A 19,138-nucleotide genomic window follows, 5' to 3' on the forward strand; every position below is an offset into this window, starting at 1 on the left:
TTTTATTTATCAGGTCAAAATTAAGTCCTCCTGCTAGACAGGTGGTCCACTCCTACTGAGCTGATGTCAGTGCTTAAATTAGAGGAAACACCAGACAAATAACAGATTAAGCTGCATTTTCTCTGCACTCATTTGAGTGTTTCATAACATGCAAGATTTGGACTGTGCTTGAAATGTTTTGTTTGGCATTTTTCCTTAAAGTGGTTTGTGGCCCAATTTGTATTTTATTGTTTTCATGGTCTTTTTAAATGTATCATGTATAGCTTATAATAGATAAACTTGCCGAACCTTCTTGAACAGGACGTCTACTGATCTTTAAAAAAGTTAAACATAATGTTATCGCCAGAGAGTTCATGTAAAAAGTGAGACACCTCTGATGTCCACAGTTTGTTTTTGTCCTGTCTCCCTCCCCTCACCACCAGTTGGTCTCAGAAGAAGGTCGTCCCTCCCTGAGCCTGGCTCTGCTGGAGGTTCCTTCCTGTTAAAAGGTAGTTTTTCCTTCCCACTGTCACCAAGCGCGCTTGCTTGCAGAGGATAGTCGTAGGGGATTGTTGGGATTTTCTCTGAATCATTGCAGAGTCTTTACATATAAAACAGATATTTACAATATAGGCGACTGTTGTTGTCATTTGGCACTATATAAATAAAGCAGAATTGAATTCATCTTTCCCAATAGATCAGATATTCTGTCTTTTTAAAAAAATGCTGCTGTCATCTCTGGTAATGATCACAGTGACAGCTCACTTGTGATATTCCTGAATGCTTTTATCGTTGGTGACCTTTTGCTTCATGGCAATTTATTTAAGCTGATCTAATAAATACTTTATAACAGCTGTAAACAGCTTCAATGTCACTGTTTAAGTGTTAATGGAGCATGTGTCTCACGTCTATGAATACGTTTTCTCTATTAAGATTCATAGTATGACAGAATCTCACCTATACATTATCAGTACTTGTCATTTTTCTTTGTGCTGATTTGTGCTCTTTAAAGTAAAGCTTGGGAGACACACACACACACACACACACACACACACACAGATCAGAAGTTAGAGTCATTGACTGAACAGCACCTCTGAAGCTGGAGGAGAGCTGCCATTCTAATAACAGATCAAACTGCACAAAAAGCCTTCAGCCGCTCCATCCAATAGGGACGCCCAACAGACTCAGATCCCAGGTTTTGGAGAAATGAGCATCTGTGTTTATTTTCAAAGAATGTGCCCTGCCTGGACGGGCGTGGAATGTGACCTGTGTTTTTTTGGATTCCACATCAGCACATGCCTCAAATAGTTTTGATTTGAAGCCAGATGCCACTGGAACGATTTCGCGTTACTTTAAAAGAAACAGGCGTGTACTTGGAAACACACCAGCTACCAGCTAATGAAGTGTCAAAACAAGTTTGTAATGGAAACAAAGCCGATGGCTAAAAAGCAGTCGAGCTGTCCCTTTGCATCCCTCACACATGGACATGGCAGAACTGTCAAATGTTGAATTTGTAAATCATATTATATGCACTGAAGCTGGAGTATGCAACATACTGGATGGAAAATCTTTAATAGTAATCTTTAATGGTTTCAGCACATTGTAGTTCAAGTGGTTAAGAGGGGACGCTGATTCCTGCACCTTCACTGGGTTTTATGTTAGTTCATTTTTCAAAATCATGATCAGGTCTGTGACATACAAAGAACAGAGAAGAGAATACACGAATCTCGTATATACAGGGGTTACGGTGGGCTGGAATGATCCAGAACAGGGCTGTACCTTTCATTTATGAGTAATTAAATCTAGCAGGCTGTTTAATAATCATAACATCTGGTCATTTTTTATGTGCTGGATCCCAGCATCCCTTCAGACTGGTGCCATGGAAATACAGACTCACATACACCTTCTTGTTTCTCTCTTGTGTTCACGTGAGCAGATGTCAATAAAGCTGCAGTGGCACAATTTCATCATCTAGCTGATGCTCTTTATTAATAATCAGTGGTCGCTAATATCATGTCAAATGCAACTTTTCAGAGAGTTGATTTCTAATCTGACTGACTATATTTTTGTATGTCCCGGGGACAATGGGTAAATTAAACAAAATGTTTACGTGTGACAGAATTTACAGATGGAGAAAGATGTGAGAAAGGCAGGAAAATCAGAGCACTCAAGTTTAGGCTTTTTAATCAGACAGTGAATCTGTGTATGATAACCAGGGAGGTTATGACAATTCATTAAAACTTCCCTTGCATCCATCAAGGTCCTCAAGGTCAATTTAATGATTTCTTAGTTGAAAATTGACAAAAGGTCTTACAAGTTTGGTGTGTATAGTTGACATATAGAAACTACCACATAACGATTTTAAATATCACATCACATTTGATCAATGACCTCATTTTTACAGCTGTAAAAATCCTTTGAAGTAAAAACAACAACAACAACAACAAGGAAAACAAAATGAATATATAGAAAATACAATTGGAGGTGGAGGTTTGTATTCTCAGAGTGCTTCTTGTTATATTATACTGTGAAATGTCATTTACAGCTAAATGAATCATAATAAATAAAACTGGGTTTGGAGTATTGTAATAAAGTTCACAGTGCTGGAGGGCAACTACCTGGTGCAGGGCAAATTGTGGTATTCGGGAACTGGTTATGGGTTAGGTTGAATTTAAGATCATGAAGCTCTTTAGTATCATCTTTTCTTGCTTTACACTGGATAGGGGTTGTGAAGCAGCCATTCTGGCTAATGTTATATCTTCTTATTTACTGCAGAATGCTGTTGGGAAAATCCACAAAGAGCAGTAAATCTCAGAGCAGCAGCAGAAGTGCAGGTCACCTGATCACAGCGTGTACACAAAGAAAACTAATCTTAGTCTACTAAGTTTACAGCTCAAATTGTTCTGCGAGTCGTTTCCACATGCATGCTGCACCGCTACATGGTTCTCCCGGTGTTCTTAGAGCCAGCCCAGTCATAATTTAACCCCTACATTCTGTCTGTGTTAGGAGGTGCTTAGAATAAAGAGGAGGCAAGGCTTTCAGTTTTTGCAGAATTCTGCAGAACACGGCCTCAACACGGCAGATTACTGATCAACAACTTTTTGTTGTTAATACCTGGCAAAGTTTTGCAGTAGGGCTAAAAGTGCTTCCTTGTTCTGATATTGTTTGCACTACAACCATCAAAGTACAATGAATCACACTTCTCCCACTTACATGTGCTGCACGTGACACCTGACATGCCAGGTAAAGATAAGACCATACAGATTCCGCACAGTGGAAAAAGACAATAACACCATTTATCTTGGAAAGCTTCCAGGGGCTTTTATTTATTTTCTATTTATATAGCTGGGACTCTGGAAAGTACTGCACTCTCTGAGTAAACACTGGTAAATCCCAAATACTGTAAACTGAAACTTGAGAACACTGCACGTAGTTACAATCTATTAAATTATCAGAAAACATAAACATTCCTCCTTCCGGTGGACTCTGGTCAGTGATTACACAAACTCTATAGTGAGGAGAATGGCCTCATGGTTACCAGTAAGTATGAATGCATAATTACCTTTTACTTTTGCTTCGGACTCAGCTGCCCCAAGATCAGAGTAGTAAACAACCTCCACCTGTACCTCCATCAGCACTGCAGCGTTTCATTTCTGCCCTCTGCTGGTGAATACAGGAAAAAGAAAATGATATCGAGGGAAATTTAAAGGAGAAGATGTTTATGTCAAATAAAAATAAGAACATGTCCACAGTTTGATAATCACATTAACTAAGATAGCAACAAATGTTATAAGCAGTCCTGTAGTTATGAAAAAAGCATTCCTAATACTGAAACATGTGTTTAAGGTTTAAACCAACCTCTTGATCAAATGAGTCACACAAAGATCCTTTAATTTATTTTAATCTTTAATTGCAATGGAGGAAGGGTTATCCTGTGTGGTATATATGGTGCATTCACTGGATTTAACCAAAACCTGCTGTTCAAATATAGAAAAATGATTTTGGCTTTATTTTATTTTATTTTTACAATACAACATCATATGCTACTATATCCTTTGTCTCTTTAGCCAAATTTGTTGAGCATTAAAAGAAAGGACAAAAACCATATTTTTTGCTTGTGTTTTTAAAGCAGACGTTAATCTGCAATCACAAACAAGAAACAAATCACCGCTGAGCCCAATATAAAAAAATAAAACTGAACTGAGGAAGAGTTATCGGTGAAGAAAAACCACAAACCAGGTCAAATAATAATAATAATAATAATAATAATAATAATAATAATAAAACAAATAAATACATACATACATTAGAAAACAAAGCACAATAAAGAATCAAAACAAAGATAAAGAGTAGAAATGATTACCAATCCAAATAAAAGCCAGGAGGACTACCCCTTCTGTTCTGACCTCTGTTTTTCACGCGTTGCACAAACACAGCTTTTCACCCAATGACTCACCCCATGAATACAGTGTCTGAACAGCAGTGACTTTAAATACAGGACGGAGACACTTTTCGACAAAAGCCGGTTTGATGAATGAATACGTCTTATTAATGACATGGCGTTTCACGTTTTCAGAAATAATTCACGTCTCTCAGTTGCTTGCACTACCAAGAGAACAAACCTTTGATGCGCTTCCTGTCCTGTTTGAATGCTAAACCTGTGGGTTTTTAGAAAATTTGTAATTATTTTTCATAATTCTTTCAAAGGAAGGAAACATTGTCTCTAGGAACCAAGTTTCCATTTCGGTTTCTATGGGAAGGGTTTCCTTGAAGCTCCCCACCTAAAGTTTGAGGAAGCGTAAACATGTATTTGTGGTGAGAAAAATCAGTCTTTTACTGCCGTTTTTGAGGATATAAGCAAACACGGTAAATCTTTAACCTTTTATTTTTCACTATTTTTGCTAATATGTGTCATTACTCTCTCAAACGGAACCGGCATTACTTTAGCAGAGTGTTTGATGCGCTTAGTTCACGTTTTGCTTTGTGTGAACGGAATATTTCACTCAGATAATTAAAACACAAAATGACTCATATCTGTTTTAGCTTTTGTCACTAAGGGTCTTGAACTCATTGTGAGCAGACATGCCCCGACGAACACAAATGTGAAACGACAACAGTACTTTTATTTTGAAACGTAAGCGGAATTGCTTCTTTTTTCAAACACTTTAAAAGGCTTTTCTTTATTGTACCAGACATCAAGTTCTCAGTATATATAGCTATTATTAACTCAATACTTACAAGGTAGGTAGGTAAAGACAGTTTTCCGGTTCTGTAGGAGTGTCTGCTGCTTAACGAGTTTATAGTCAGTGTGAGACATGTCAGAGCATGTTTGATCTGTGTGGAACAATAATCAGCGATTGTCAAAGGAGCTTGCAAAGAAAAGCGTCTGGACTTCTTTAAGTTACTTGAAGACGTTTCACCTCTCATCCGAGAAGCTTCTTCAGTTCTAAGGTCAAATGGTGGAGAGTCCCAGATATAAACCTAGTGGGAGTATCCCCCCACAAACCATCTGTCCTCTGTGTCCAAAATGTGAACATTGGCATCCTTGAAAGAGTGTCCTTTATCCTTAAGATGCAGATGGACAGCTGAGTCTTGTCCTGTGGAGGTGGCTCTTCTGTGTTGTGCCATGCGCTTGTGAAGTGGCTGTTTGGCCACCTCCACAGGACAAGACTCAGCAGTCCATCTGCATCTTAAGGATAAAGGACACTCTTTCGAGGATGCCAATGTTCACATTTTGGACAAAGAGGACAGATGGTTTGAAAGAGGAGTGAAAGAAGCCATCTATGTCCACTGTGAGCGACCATCTTTGAACAGAGGCGGTGGTTTACGACACCAACTCTCTGCCATCTATAATCCAGTTTTGAGATCCCTTCCCAGACGCCTTAACGCCCACTCACATCCTGGGCCATCTGACCTCAGGAATTCGCATGATAAGGTGGGGCCAGGTTTCACAATGAACACACCCGAAACTCTGGTTGATTGGGACCCACACCCAGTTTCACACCTTGGCTCAGGCGATTAGAGGATCATCAGGGGGTCCTTTTGTCCCTCTGTGGGGGGATACTCCCACTAGGTTTATATCTGGGACTCTCCACCATTTGACCTTAGAACTGAAGAAGCTTCTCGGATGAGAGGTGAAACGTCTTCAAGTAACTTAAAGAAGTCCAGACGCTTTTCTTTGCAAGCTCCTTTGACTACGATGACCTGGATGACTGAGAACCTTCACAGACAAATAATCAGCGATTGTGCACCTGTAAACTTACAGTAGCAGTTAAGTCATTTTAAAATTTATTTTTACCCACAAGTATTTAGCAGTGGTTTAAGTTGATTGCTTATTTCTGAATTAAGTTTTATTTTGTAGTTGAGCTAAAAAAAAAAACTACAAAAAACAAGTTGTTAAAAACAAGTTGTTCTATTGAAAGTGAGAGAGAACAAATTATTATTATTATTAGCAGTAATATTATTATCATTATTATTACAAATGTGTTGCTTTTATTTCAGCAATGTATTGCGCTTTTATAGTCATGCTTTATTCCAACTTATACCTTGGCTTTATATATTTGATGATTTCAAGTACCAGTTAATACCGCTATCACATTAACATACTATTTCTCACTGTGATGAGAAGATGTGCAATCATTTTTTTATCACATGGTAGCAAGTGCATTTAGGCATGCACGCATGGTCAAGGTGACCTGCTGGAATTGAAACCAAGCATGGTAGGGTTAGAATTTGGTGAGGCCATGAATTCATCCTGCCTTGTACCAGTGGTTCAAGCTGGTGCTGATGGTGTAATAATGTAGGGGATATTTTCATGGCCCACTTTAGGCCCCATTGTTTAAACTCCACAGCTTATCTGAGTGTTATCACTGACCATGTCCATCCCTTAATGACCACAATGTATCAATCTTCTGAATGCTGAATGCATCATCTCCAACTACTCAAATTGCCTTCATAGTCATCAGTCCCATCATGGATGTGCAGCCAAGAATTCTGTGATGCTATCAAGTCTAAACATGTTATCATAGCAAGTGCAAAAGATCTTTTAACTTTTGATTATTTACTTTAATGACGAGTGGTGTAGTAAACATGGAATACCACAGGATGAAATGGAACAGTTTGGCTCATTATCACTGACATTCAGTGTTTTTTTTTGTTTTTTGTTTTGTGTGTGTGTGTGTGTGTGTGTGTGTGTGTGTGTGTGTGTGTGTGTGTGTGTGTGTGTGTGTGTGTGTGTGTGTGTGTGTGTGTGTGTGTGTTGGACTTGTCAACATCTAGTCTAGATACTGGATTGTTGCGCTCCTGAGCATGTCAAGTCTTGGCTTCATCTTGTTTTGTCTGAATGTCTAAAAATATATATTCAGCTTCACACAAAATGGGGAAAGCATTAAGTCCTCACATGTGGTACCAGATTTAATTCCCTCTTTTAAAGTTGTATTATTAAAAGAATCTGTTTCTTTTTGTTGTTGTTGTTGAATAACTAATTTCTCAAATGACTCATTTAATTTGTTAAATGCTGGTAAATAGAGGAATTCAAAGAAGGGCTAAACTGAGCAGACTTTTTCTTTCTTTTAACTGGTCTTACAGATTTCACCATGGACAGCACTTCCAAAACTGATGCTTCCAGTCAGTTATCTGTTGCTTCTCAGGTTCCTTTCCTTCACTTGTGTACCACATTAGAAAAAATTCAAAAGTCCAAACTCCGTCCAGAGAAATCCAAGATCCTTGGGTACTTCGTTGAGAAATGGCGGGAATTTCATTCTGCCCTCCACAAAGACAACTCCAAAACTACAGACTCTTTCTATCCTGCCATGCGCCTCATAGTCCCGCCTTTTGAACGAGAGCGAGTGGCATATGGCATCAAAGAGAGCATGCTGGCTAAACTCTACATTGATGTATTAGGCCTCCCAAAGAATGGCCCTGAGGCTAATAAGCTGTTGAATTACCGTGCACCGACCACGTCCCAAGGAGAAGCTGGAGACTTTGCTGGCATGGCGTATTTTGTGCTGAAGAAACGATGCACCAGCCAAGGAAATCTCAGTATTAAAGAGGTCAACGACTTCCTGGATTCAGTAGCCACCAGCAATGCCACCAAGCAGAAAGATCTTGTCAAAAAGAGTCTGCTGCACCTCATCACCCAGAGCTCAGCTCTTGAGCAAAAGTGGCTCTGAAGGACATGAAGCTCGGGATCAGCAAAGAAACCGTTCTCCAAGTTTTCCACCCAGATGCTGCTGAGCTCTACAACGTCAACACAGACTTGAACAAGGTGTGCCAGCAGTTACACAATCCAGCCGTGTCCTTAAGTGAAGTCTCTATTGGACTTTTTTCTGCTTTCAAACCTATGCTGGCAGCTGTGGCTAACATCCGCAACGTGGAGAAACAGATGGGAAACAGCACTTTTTACATTGAGACAAAGCTGGATGGAGAGCGCATTCAGCTGCACAAAGATGGGGATGTGTACAAGTACTTCAGCCGAAATGCTTTTGAGTACACGCAGCAGTTTGGAGGATCCCCGTTGGAAGGATCACTGACGCCTTATATCCACAATGTTTTTAAAAGCAATGTGGTGAACTGCATTCTTGATGGTGAGATGATGGCATACAACCCGGCAGCAGACACCTTCATGCAGAAAGGGAGCAAATTTGACATCAAGAGGCTGATGGATGACTCAGAGTTGCAGACATGCTTCTGTGTGTTTGACGTGCTTTTAATAAATGATCAGAAGTTAGGCAAAGAAACTCTCAAGAAGCGACATGAGATTCTTCAGACAGTTTTCACTCCAGCCAAGGGAAGGCTGCATCTGGTGCCAAAGGCTGAAGCCAGAACCATGCAGGAGGTGGTGAATGCTCTTAACGATGCTATTGACAGCAGAGAAGAGGGGATCATGGTGAAGGATCCTTTATCCATCTACAAACCTGACAAGCGAGGGGAAGGCTGGCTGAAGATAAAACCAGAATATGTGGATGGCTTGATGGATGAGCTTGACCTGCTGATTGTTGGTGGCTACTGGGGAAAAGGGAGAAGGGGTGGCATGATGTCCCATTTCTTATGTGCTGTGGCCGAAGCTCCAGAGCCTGGCGAGAAACCTTCAGTTTTCCATACCCTTTGCCGCATTGGCTCCGGCTACACCATGAAAGAATTGTATGACCTTGGTTTAAAGCTCACCAAACACTGGAAGGTCTACCGGAAAAACAACCCACCAGCATCCATCCTGTGTGGAACAGAGAAACCGGAAGTCTACATTGAACCCTGCAACTCCGTTATCATCCAGGTTAAAGCGGCTGAGATAGTCGGAAGCGACATGTATAAAACCAACTGTACTCTGCGCTTCCCCAGGATTGAGAAGATTCGAGATGACAAAGAATGGTACCAGTGCATGACACTGGCAGAGCTGGATCAGTTCCGCAGCAAGGCGTCTGGGAAACTTGCCTCTCGGCACCTTCACATTGACAACGATGAACCGCAAAAGAAGAAGCGCAAGCTCCCAGTCAAACCCAAGAAAGTGATCGGCGTCATTGACCAATTTAAGCCCCAGGACCTTTCCGGGGTGACCAAGGAAACAGATATGTTTGAGGACGTGGAGTTCTGCATCCTGAATGGCACCGAAGATCATCCCAAGTCTGAACTGGAAAAGGGTGTGGCCAGGTAACAGAAGTTATTTTTTTCTAGTAAAGTAAATGTTAGTTTGGTATTTTAGTTAAAGAAAAAAATATGACTGAATTAGAAATTTTGGGCAGACAACATTTTTCTTACGTATTTAGTATTTTAATGAAATTTTTATGATTAAGTCAATTCTATCTTAAAGTAAAGGGCTGATATCGTGGCTGAGTTCTCACTTTAATAAAGTTGTTAATAAATACATTTTATAATGTGTCTACAGGATGAAGACACATTGTAAGAAAATGTAAATGGATAAACTTTTAATAAATGTAAACATGTGACAGCCCTGGCAGAGATACAGCTTTACTGCTTTAGCTAACAGTAGGGACTTTAATGGTGTGTTAGCCAAGCCCTGTGAAGAAACAGGGAACATCTGTTTCAACTTTTGTTATTATGATCACTTTTTCTGTGTTTATGTTTGAGTAAACAACATCTGGATAAGTAGAACTGTGGCGGTGCAAGTGGCACTGGCATTCAGGAGGCACTTCCTCGCTTTCTTAAATGAATTGTAATTCCAAAAGGTTCTCAACCAGTTAGATGACTCCAATTCGACTATCTTGGACTATAGCTGGAAACAATATCATTTGTTCTGCTCTACAGCCATGGTAAGCTATAGCATAGCAGCACTAGCTTTCCATGTGTTTTAAGTTTGGTTAGAGAGGCAACAACAGGACAAGGACTTTCATTATCCACTGGATTCCAAGAGTTGGAGTCTATCCAGCTGTTGGAGGAAAGTCTCAAATGTTCTCTTTATATAGCGCTATATCACAACAATAATCACCTCAAGGCACTTTAACCCTTTCACGCATAGGGGTCACTCTTTTTTTCATGCCTAAAGATGAATAAAAATACTCAAGAAAAAAATCCTGATTGAGGTTGTCATAATTCATGCATGAAAGGGTTCATTTGGAAGCCAAAGACCCTAAAATACAGAGAATAGTGAGAACCCCGACGACCCCTTGTGAGCAAGCGATTGGTAAAACTGGTAAGGAAAAACTCCTTTTTAACAGGAAGAAACTTCAGGTGGTGGTTATGACTGTCTAATAATTAATAATTTTTTATGTAATTCCCACTTTAGGTGTGGAGGTTTTGTAGTTCAGAACCCTGGACGAGACACCTACTGCGTGGTTGCCGGTGTGGAGAACATGCGCGTGAAGAACCTGATTTCATCCAACCAGCATGACATAGTTTGGGCCACCTGGCTGCTGGAGTGCCTGGACCAGAAGGAGGTGGTTCCATGGCAACCCCGCCACATGATCCACATGTCGCCTTCCACCAGGGAGCACTTTGCCAAGGAGTACGACAACTATGGTGACAGCTACTTTGTTGACACAGACGAGCAGCAGCTGCGGGAAGTGTTCAACAGGATCAGCAGCGCAGACGCAGCAAACGAGGTGAATGTCACGCAGGTGGAGGGACGCTACGGCTGGGATGACCTTCCAACCAGCATGTTCAGACCGTTCACAGCATATATGGACAGATTTGCTGACATAGGAGACCCTAAAAGTGCCATACCTGCCACCTGCCTGGACACCAGGGCATTGGAGTTTCGTTACCATGGAGGAAAAGTGGTGGAAGAGCTGGAGGAAGGCGTTTCACATGTTATTATTGCAGAGGCAACAAGACTTCTGGATTTGAGAACTCTGAGGCGCTGCTTTAGGAGGAAGTTTAAGATAGTAAAAGAGACATGGGTGACTGATTCAATCAAAGCAGGGCATGTGATGAATGACACTGAATATCTGGCTTGAAGAGGCTCTAGTACATTTAAATGGACACTCAGCATTTTTAATTTGTTCCTAATACGATTAGGAATAAACTCTTTAATAAAATCTACAGCATGAAAACTCCAACGACACTAATTCTCAGGGTTTTCAGTTTCTGTGAGTTTTGTCTTTTGTGTTCTTAACGAGACAGCTTATTATTAATTTTAAATGAATAGGCTGCTGACTGGTTTTTCAATTTCCAAACTCAGAATCATTATGAAGGGTTCAGATGCTTTTTGGGAGAATGGGGATGGGGGTCGGTCCTTCCTTCTTTCAGATTTTTAGCCAAGCAGTTATTAAAACTGTTTCTGCAGCAGAAAGGAGACTTGCCAATTAACCAGAAATGGAAGGTTTAATTCTGACAGTAATTTCGGTGAATGATCCACATTAGAGAGCAGCAGCAAGGGAATGCTCTGCCATAATAATCTGTCCATTGTGAAGGGGCGCTCCAGTGGTTTCATGTTTCACTTTAGCTAAGCTGACGGACTTGTGAGAGAGAGATTAAGAAAATAATGGTTCAAATTGAACCTGGAAAAACTGACTCGTGTTTCCCATGATTCCACAGTGTATTTGATTTGATCGACCTTAGCCTCTAAATATCCATTTTCTCCAAACCCATTGGGAAAACATCAAATCTGAGGTTGTTCAGCCAGTTACGTTTGGAGCTTTCCCTCCAGAGCCTAAGAAGACACTCAACATGATCATAGACTGTAAATGAAAGATGTGCATGGCCACTGCGATTTTTACTCATTGGTATCTAAAGTTCACAGCAAGCCACATTATTTTCCAGATAATAATATTGCTCCAAAAGGAACCAGCAGCAGGATTCTTTCAGTTACATACATGAATGAAGTTTTTGGCGATAGCTATATGTGTCACGTCTTACCCATATGGCTGGTGAGTTACTGAAACATTTACCTCCTGTTCAGTTGTCATAGAGGGAAAGAGTATCCATAGAGACCCAAACACTTTGTGCACCAGGCTGAAAGCATGATTTTTAATAATGTAGAGTTATAAATTTTAGATTTGAAGTTTATGGCGAGTTACCAAGAGGCAACATCCAGGGTTTAAAGATTAAGCTGGAGTGAAAATGCCGAAAACTACAGTTCCTCTAATGGCCATTTGATGCTGGCTCCAAAAGTCCACACTGACGCCCATGTTAAAATGCCCAACTTTACAGAATTACCACATCCTAGTAGAAAAATTTTATATAAATTTAATATAATCAATTCATTTGGATACTTGAATTAGAGGTGTCCAGATACAAGCCATCTGCTACCGTCTCACTTTCATTAATTGGACTTGTGTTTGCGTGTTACTGTCTGTGCCCTTTGTAATAGAAAGATGTGACAGGTAATACAACCTGCTCTGTGGTGCAAACTATCAAAGTTTGTGCTTCGGTTTTATTAGCCTGCTACTTGTGTGTTTGTGAATACAGCCTGCTACCATTAGCTAAAAACGTCTTCCTTTTGTCCAAGTACAGTAACTTCTGGCTCCACAAAAGTGATAGCCAGATGCTAATGTTGAGGCATCACAGCAGCTATATTCATCTTTGGGATTGATTTGCTTTTGGAACAAGTGCCACGTGGCTTTAGAGGAACTGTAGTTTTTGGCACTTTCACATGGCCTTCAATTTTCACCCTGGAGGTCGTTGCGTGTTCATGACAAGTGAAGACAATTTCACGTGGTGTCCTTTAATGTAAGAAAAATGTCTTGAACTGTTCCTGTTTTTTGTGCTCTTGTGTCATTATGTATGAAGTACGACTCTAATAAATAATCCTGAAGGGGTTTGAAATACAATTTGTTAATAATTTTCTTAAAGACAACATCTGTGTGAAGCGATGGCCTTTGCCTCAGCTCTTCAACAAGGGACCACACGGGGGGTACGTTAAAATTGGCTCAGCTCAAGGCCCTCCAACAAAGATGTGGCCATGTTTTCCTGCCTTCAAAAATGTCACTGATGAGTCTTGGGAGTCTTTGATATGTTCTAACCTTCATTAGCATCATCTCTAAGGTGCAGGCAGCTGCCTGTGGCGCCCTGGGCTTTGTTATGTGTAAATGCCGCATGAATACATTTTTAAAGTATAAGTGATGAGACACCTCTTCCTAATCATATACTGTGAATAATGGCCTGTTGTTAACACGTTGTTAGATTCCCTGTAGAGTTGTTGCATAGTTTTGCGATTAAAATTCTATGCTTAAGATATTGATAAAGATTAAGGCATGTTTTTCAGCAGTCTTCTGCCAAATTTGTCAAAATAAGAGATAAAAACTGTCTTCATTAGTAGTTAAAAAAATATTATGTACTTCAATGTGCACTCTGTAACCCAACGCCCACTCTGCACTATTTCCAGGTGATGCTGAGTGAGCGTTTGAGTGACAGGCTTTAATTAGAGGTACTCAACCAGCTCTTTTTCCTTGTGCAGTTTTGTGAGTACAAAGTGCTGCCGTTGGTCCCCTAAAAGGACTCACAGGAGCAGATTATCAGTCCCGACGATCTGGAGATGCAAACATCTGCTGTAAATCCAGCATTGCTGAAATATGATGTCCCTAATGGGATAAATGCTCTCATTAGGCTGGCTGCAGCTTTTGGAGAGCTGCTACCAGCAGCAGCACCCAGGACAGAAGCAGAAGACAAATGGTTTGGAAGCAACTCCTGGACCACCAGTACTGCACGCACTCAGGGGAAGTTAATGAGCTAGTAATAAGACCAAACAGAGGTTCACGGCTGCAGGGAGGGTTTGTATGAGTCTGCAATTAGTACGGCCTGCCCTCAGTGAAAGTAACAGCCAAACACGGCAGTAAATCAAGCTCGGGTTGGTGCTTCCTATGGATGGCATTTGACTGCTAGTAGGTAAATTAGGAGACACGCCTTGTGTCTGGACAAAGCATCCAGTGTAAAAGTCTGCCCAATCAAATGTGCACTGTGGTGAATCCTTGTGAATAAGGGAGCAGCCAAAATAGGTTTGGGTAAATACAAACTATAGAGCACAGAGTAATGTGTGGTTTGATTAAGAAGAAAAAAAATGTAGACACATGCGTATGATGTCATAGAAAGCAGATCCCTAATATGGTCAGGTCAAGCACACATACAGCTACAGCTGTGAGCACAGACGGTTTGCTGTTCTGACCAGGGCTGGACTGGGACAAAAAATCGGCCCGGGCATTTTGACTAGAGACCAGCCCACCAGGAAAATTATAGGAAAAGCCATAAAGCCTTTGAATGAAAACAGACGCTGTTGTGACAGTCATGTACACTGTCTTGTTGGTATATGTATGACTTCTATACATTTTATGTCAGATAAAAACTTTGGTTGTAAGATTCAGATAATTATTTAATAAAAGCGAGACATTTTAAATGAGAATAAGAAAGAAAAGTATTTCTTTGTGCCCCCCTTTCCCTGTTAATGCCCTACATGGCCCCCTGACAGAACTTTGCTAGACCCACCCCTGCACAGTTACCAGCTGTCAGCTACACCGAAAAGGATCCTGGTGTTATTTCTCAGAAACAGTTCATAACTTCCCTTAAACTCATTCAAACCACCTATAAAGGTAAACCTGTTTCTCCATCACCTGTTCAGCTCTGATGATTCAGTAAGGGCATCTCCTGGTTTCATCTTCATGTTTCCCTCTCATCACATATCCAAACTGATACCATGACCAGCAGCTTTTACAGCTGTGGCTCCAGCAAACATCAGCTGATACTAGAAATTAATATCAAATAAATTCTAACAACAGCTGATCAAGCTTAAACGTGCTGCTGTTGTTTAGCGCGACATCCGCTGGTTTCCTCTTTCTGGTGCAAAGTGGTTGATAAACAAACAAGAGAGAAAAGCCGATCAGCTGATCATTGATCAGTTTCACGATTGAAGTAGAAACAGGAGAGGGAGGGGGGAGAATGAGAGAAGAAGAAACAGCTGACAGCGTAAAGACGCAGAATAAATCCAGCTTTGTGTCTTTTTCCATTCTAGCTGAAGTCCGGGACAAACTGTGCTCCTTTTCGGCTCAATACGAAACCCGTAATATTTTCCCTGAATACCGGACGATTCCATTTTTTAAGGGACGGTTGGCAACTCTACTAACTAACCTTATGAATGAAATAAAGTTCACTATCAGTAACATCATTGCACCCACCCAGCAGCTCTATGTAAGCTCTGTCATGCTAGCTAGTACACAGTACGAGTTATTGTAACTGACTGTAAAAAGTCAGCACAACGAAAATAAACTACACCTAAAGTTGGTTTATATCTGACCCAGATAGACTGCAGGTCATAACTTCTTACCTGAAGTTCAGTTCACCTGACACTCGCACCGGCAGCCGCCTTGGATCTCTCCTCCTCCTGCCTCCCCTTTCCCTCATCCACCTGCTGGACTCTGTTGAAGCTCTGCCATAGCCACCACCAAACAATTGAGTTATTTTTACACATCTGCCAGCATCTGGCACCTTTCAGCACCTTTCATTGTTTATACCGTTACTACAAAAAAAATCAAAAATCATTGGCCCATAAAAACGAAAAATCAGCATTTGCCAGGGGGGCCGATGGCCAGTCCAGCTATGGTTCTGACCTGCTTTTTGCAAGAATTGGCCAATCAGAAGAAAGTTGGCAAGGGATTGAAATGCATTGAGGACTTATATATAGATGACAAATTTGTGTCTTTCCTTCAACTTCAACAAAAGTTTCAGTTACCTCAATCACATTTTTTTCGTTATCTTCAAATAAGGAATTTTGTTCAACGAAACTTTTTAGACTTTCCACTGAAGCCACTAAGTCATACTTACTTTGATATAATTCGGAAAGCAGACTTTAAACATCTGATATCTCAGTTTGTCAAGTGCTTTATAATCCCAGTTGATTCTGATCGAATTAAGAGTACATGGGCTGAAGACCTCGGTGTTCCTCTGTCTGAGGACCAATGGTCAAACTGTTTGTCCAATATTCAGAAAGGCTCAATAAATGCCAGATATAAATTAATCCAGTTTAAAGTCATTCACAGATTACATTTTTCTAAACTTAAACTTAACCGGATCTATAATTCTGTATCCTCCTTATGTGATAGATGTAATATCGGTGAAGGTTCCCTTGCACATCTACAGGGAGTGCAGAATTATTAGGCAAATGAATATTTTGTCCACATCATCCTCTTCATGCGTGTTGTCTTACTCCAAGCTGTATAGGCTCGAAAGCCTAATAAATTTGCCTTGCCTTGCCTTGCCTTAATTGGTAGTACCAATTAAGGCAAGGCAAGGAAAGGCAAATTTATTTGTATAGCACAATTCAACAACAAGGTGATTCAAAGTGCTTTACAGAGACATTAGAAACAAAAACAAAAAAAAGCATGATTTAAAATTGATTAAAACAAGCAAACAAACTAACTAACTAAACACACACATTCACATTCACACCTGTTCGTGCGATCTGAACCCTTATCGTAAGGGGAGCTACCAGTCCTTCTGTGGACGAGCTACTTTCTATTTTAAATTCCCTGAATTTAAAATACTCTCTAGACCCAGTCTAGACCCAGCTGGGGAGCTACCCAGAGCTCTAAACCCACTTAACTAACTAACTAACTAACTAACTAACTAACTAACTAACAAAACAGTATATAAAATCAAAACAGATAAAATCAGTAGTTAATGTAAGTTTTGAAATTTAAGCTTAAAAGTGTGGATTTGGTGCTTTATTCAAATGCAGCTGAGAATAGGTGAGTCTTCAACCTGGATTTAAATAAACTGAGTGTTTCAGCTGATCTGAGGCTTTCTGGGAGTTTGTTCCAGATATAAGGAGCATAAAAGCTGAATGCAGCTTCTCCGTGTCTGGTTCTGACTCTGGGAACTGATAAAAGACCGGATCCAGATGACCTGAGGGATCTGGAAGGTTCATACTGGGTCAATTAAGCATATTAGGGGATGTGCATCTCTGTAATGAGAAGGGGTGTGGTCTAATGACATCAACACCCTATATCAGGTGTGCATAATTATTAGGCAACGTCCTTTCCTTTGGCAAAATGGGTCAAAAGAAGGACTTGCCAGGCTCAGAAAAGTCAAAAATAGTGAGATATCTTGCAGAGGGATGCAGCAGTCTCAAAATTGCAAAGCTTCTGAAGCGTGATCATCGAACAATCAAGCGTTTCATTCAAAATAGTCAACAGGGTCGCAAGAAGCGTGTGGAAAAACCAAGGCGCAAAATAACTGCCCATGAACTGAGAAAAGTCAAGCGTGCAGCTGCCAAGATGCCACTTGCCACCAGTTTGGCCATATTTCAGAGCTGCAACATCACTGGAGTGCCCAAAAGCACAAGGTGTGCAATACTCAGAGACATGGCCAAGGTAAGAAAGGCTGAAAGACGACCACCACTGAACAAGACACACAAGCTGAAACGTCAAGACTGGGCCAAGAAATACAGTGGGGCAAAAAAGTATTTAGTCAGCCACCGATTGTGCAAGTTCCCCCACTTAAAATGATGACAGAGGTCAGTAATTTGCACCAGAGGTACACTTCAACTGTGAGAGACAGAATGTGAAAAAAAAATCCATGAATCCACATGGTAGAATTTGTAAAGAATTTATTCGTAAATTAGGGTGGAAAATAAGTATTTGGTCACCTCAAACAAGGAAAATCTCTGGCTCTCACAGACCTGTAACGTCTTCTGTAAGAAGCTTTTCTGTCCCCCACTCGTTACCTGTATGAATGGCACCTGTTTGAACTCATCATCTGTATAAAAGACACCTGTCCACAGCCTCAAACAGTCAGACTCCAAACTCCGCCATGGCCAAGACCAAAGAGCTTTCGAAGGACACCAGGAAAAGTATTGTAGACCTGCACCAGACTGGGAAGAGTGAATCTACAATAGGCAAGCAGCTTGGTGTGAAAAAATCAACTGTGGGAGCAATCATCAGAAAATGGAAGACATACAAGACCACTGATAATCTCCCTCGATCTGGGGCTCCACGCAAGATCTCATCCCGTGGGGTCAAAATGATCATGAGAACGGTGAGCAAAGATCCCAGAACCACACGGGGGGACCTGGTGAATGACCTGCAGAGAGCTGGGACCAAAGTAACAAAGGTCACCATCAGTAACACACTACAACGGCAGGGAATCAAATCCCGCAGTGCCAGACGTGTTCCGCTGCTGAAGCCAGTGCATGTCCAGGCCCGTCTGAAGTTTGCCAGAGAGCACATGGATGATACAGCAGAGGATTGGGAGAATGTCATGTGGTCAGATGAAACCAAAGTAGAACTTTTTGGTATAAACTCAACTCGTCGTGTTTGGAGGAAGAAGAATACTGAGTTGCATCCCAAGAACACCATACCTACTGTGAAGCATGGGGGTGGAAACATCATGCTATGGGGCTGTTTTTCTGCCAAGGGGACAGGACGACTGATCCGTGTTAAGGACAGAATGAATGGGGCCATGTATCGTGAGATTTTGAGCCAAAACCTCCTTTCATCAGTGAGAACTTTGAAGATGAAACGAGGCTGGGTCTTCCAACATGACAATGATCCAAAACACACCGCCCGGGCAACAAAGGAGTGGCTCCGTAAGAAGCATTTGAAAGTCCTGGAGTGGCCTAGCCAGTCTCCAGACCTCAACCCCATAGAAAATCTGTGGCGGGAGTTGAAAGTCCGTGTTGCTCGGCGACAGCCCCCAAACATCACTGCTCTTGAGAAGATCTGCATGGAGGAATGGGCCAAAATACCAGCTACTGTGTGTGCAAACCTGGTAAAGACCTATA

General features: G+C 41.0%; 1 protein-coding gene and 1 long non-coding RNA gene across 2 annotated transcripts in view; one reads left to right on the forward strand and one right to left on the reverse strand.

Moving 5' to 3' along the window:
- Positions 1–2,146: 2,146 nt before the first annotated feature.
- LOC145424283 (uncharacterized) overlaps positions 2,147–19,138 on the reverse strand; it is a 34,356-nt gene continuing 17,364 nt past the window's right edge. The window contains exons 2-3 of the long non-coding RNA XR_013905307.1: positions 3,542–3,639; positions 2,147–2,758 (exon numbers count right to left, since the gene is read on the reverse strand). This is a non-coding gene — a long non-coding RNA (uncharacterized LOC145424283). The remainder of the gene's footprint in view (positions 2,759–3,541; positions 3,640–19,138) is intronic.
- On the forward strand, positions 4,711–13,202 carry lig4 (ligase IV, DNA, ATP-dependent). Its single transcript, XM_026159399.2, is given in 4 exon segments — positions 4,711–4,845; positions 7,567–8,142; positions 8,145–9,624; positions 10,718–13,202. Coding segments are annotated over 3 exon segments (2,718 nt in total). The 5' UTR covers positions 4,711–4,845; positions 7,567–7,574; the 3' UTR covers positions 11,388–13,202.

Source organism: Astatotilapia calliptera, chromosome 23 (genome assembly GCF_964374335.1).
Source record: "Astatotilapia calliptera chromosome 23, fAstCal68.1, whole genome shotgun sequence".
NCBI lineage: Eukaryota > Metazoa > Chordata > Actinopteri > Cichliformes > Cichlidae > Astatotilapia > Astatotilapia calliptera.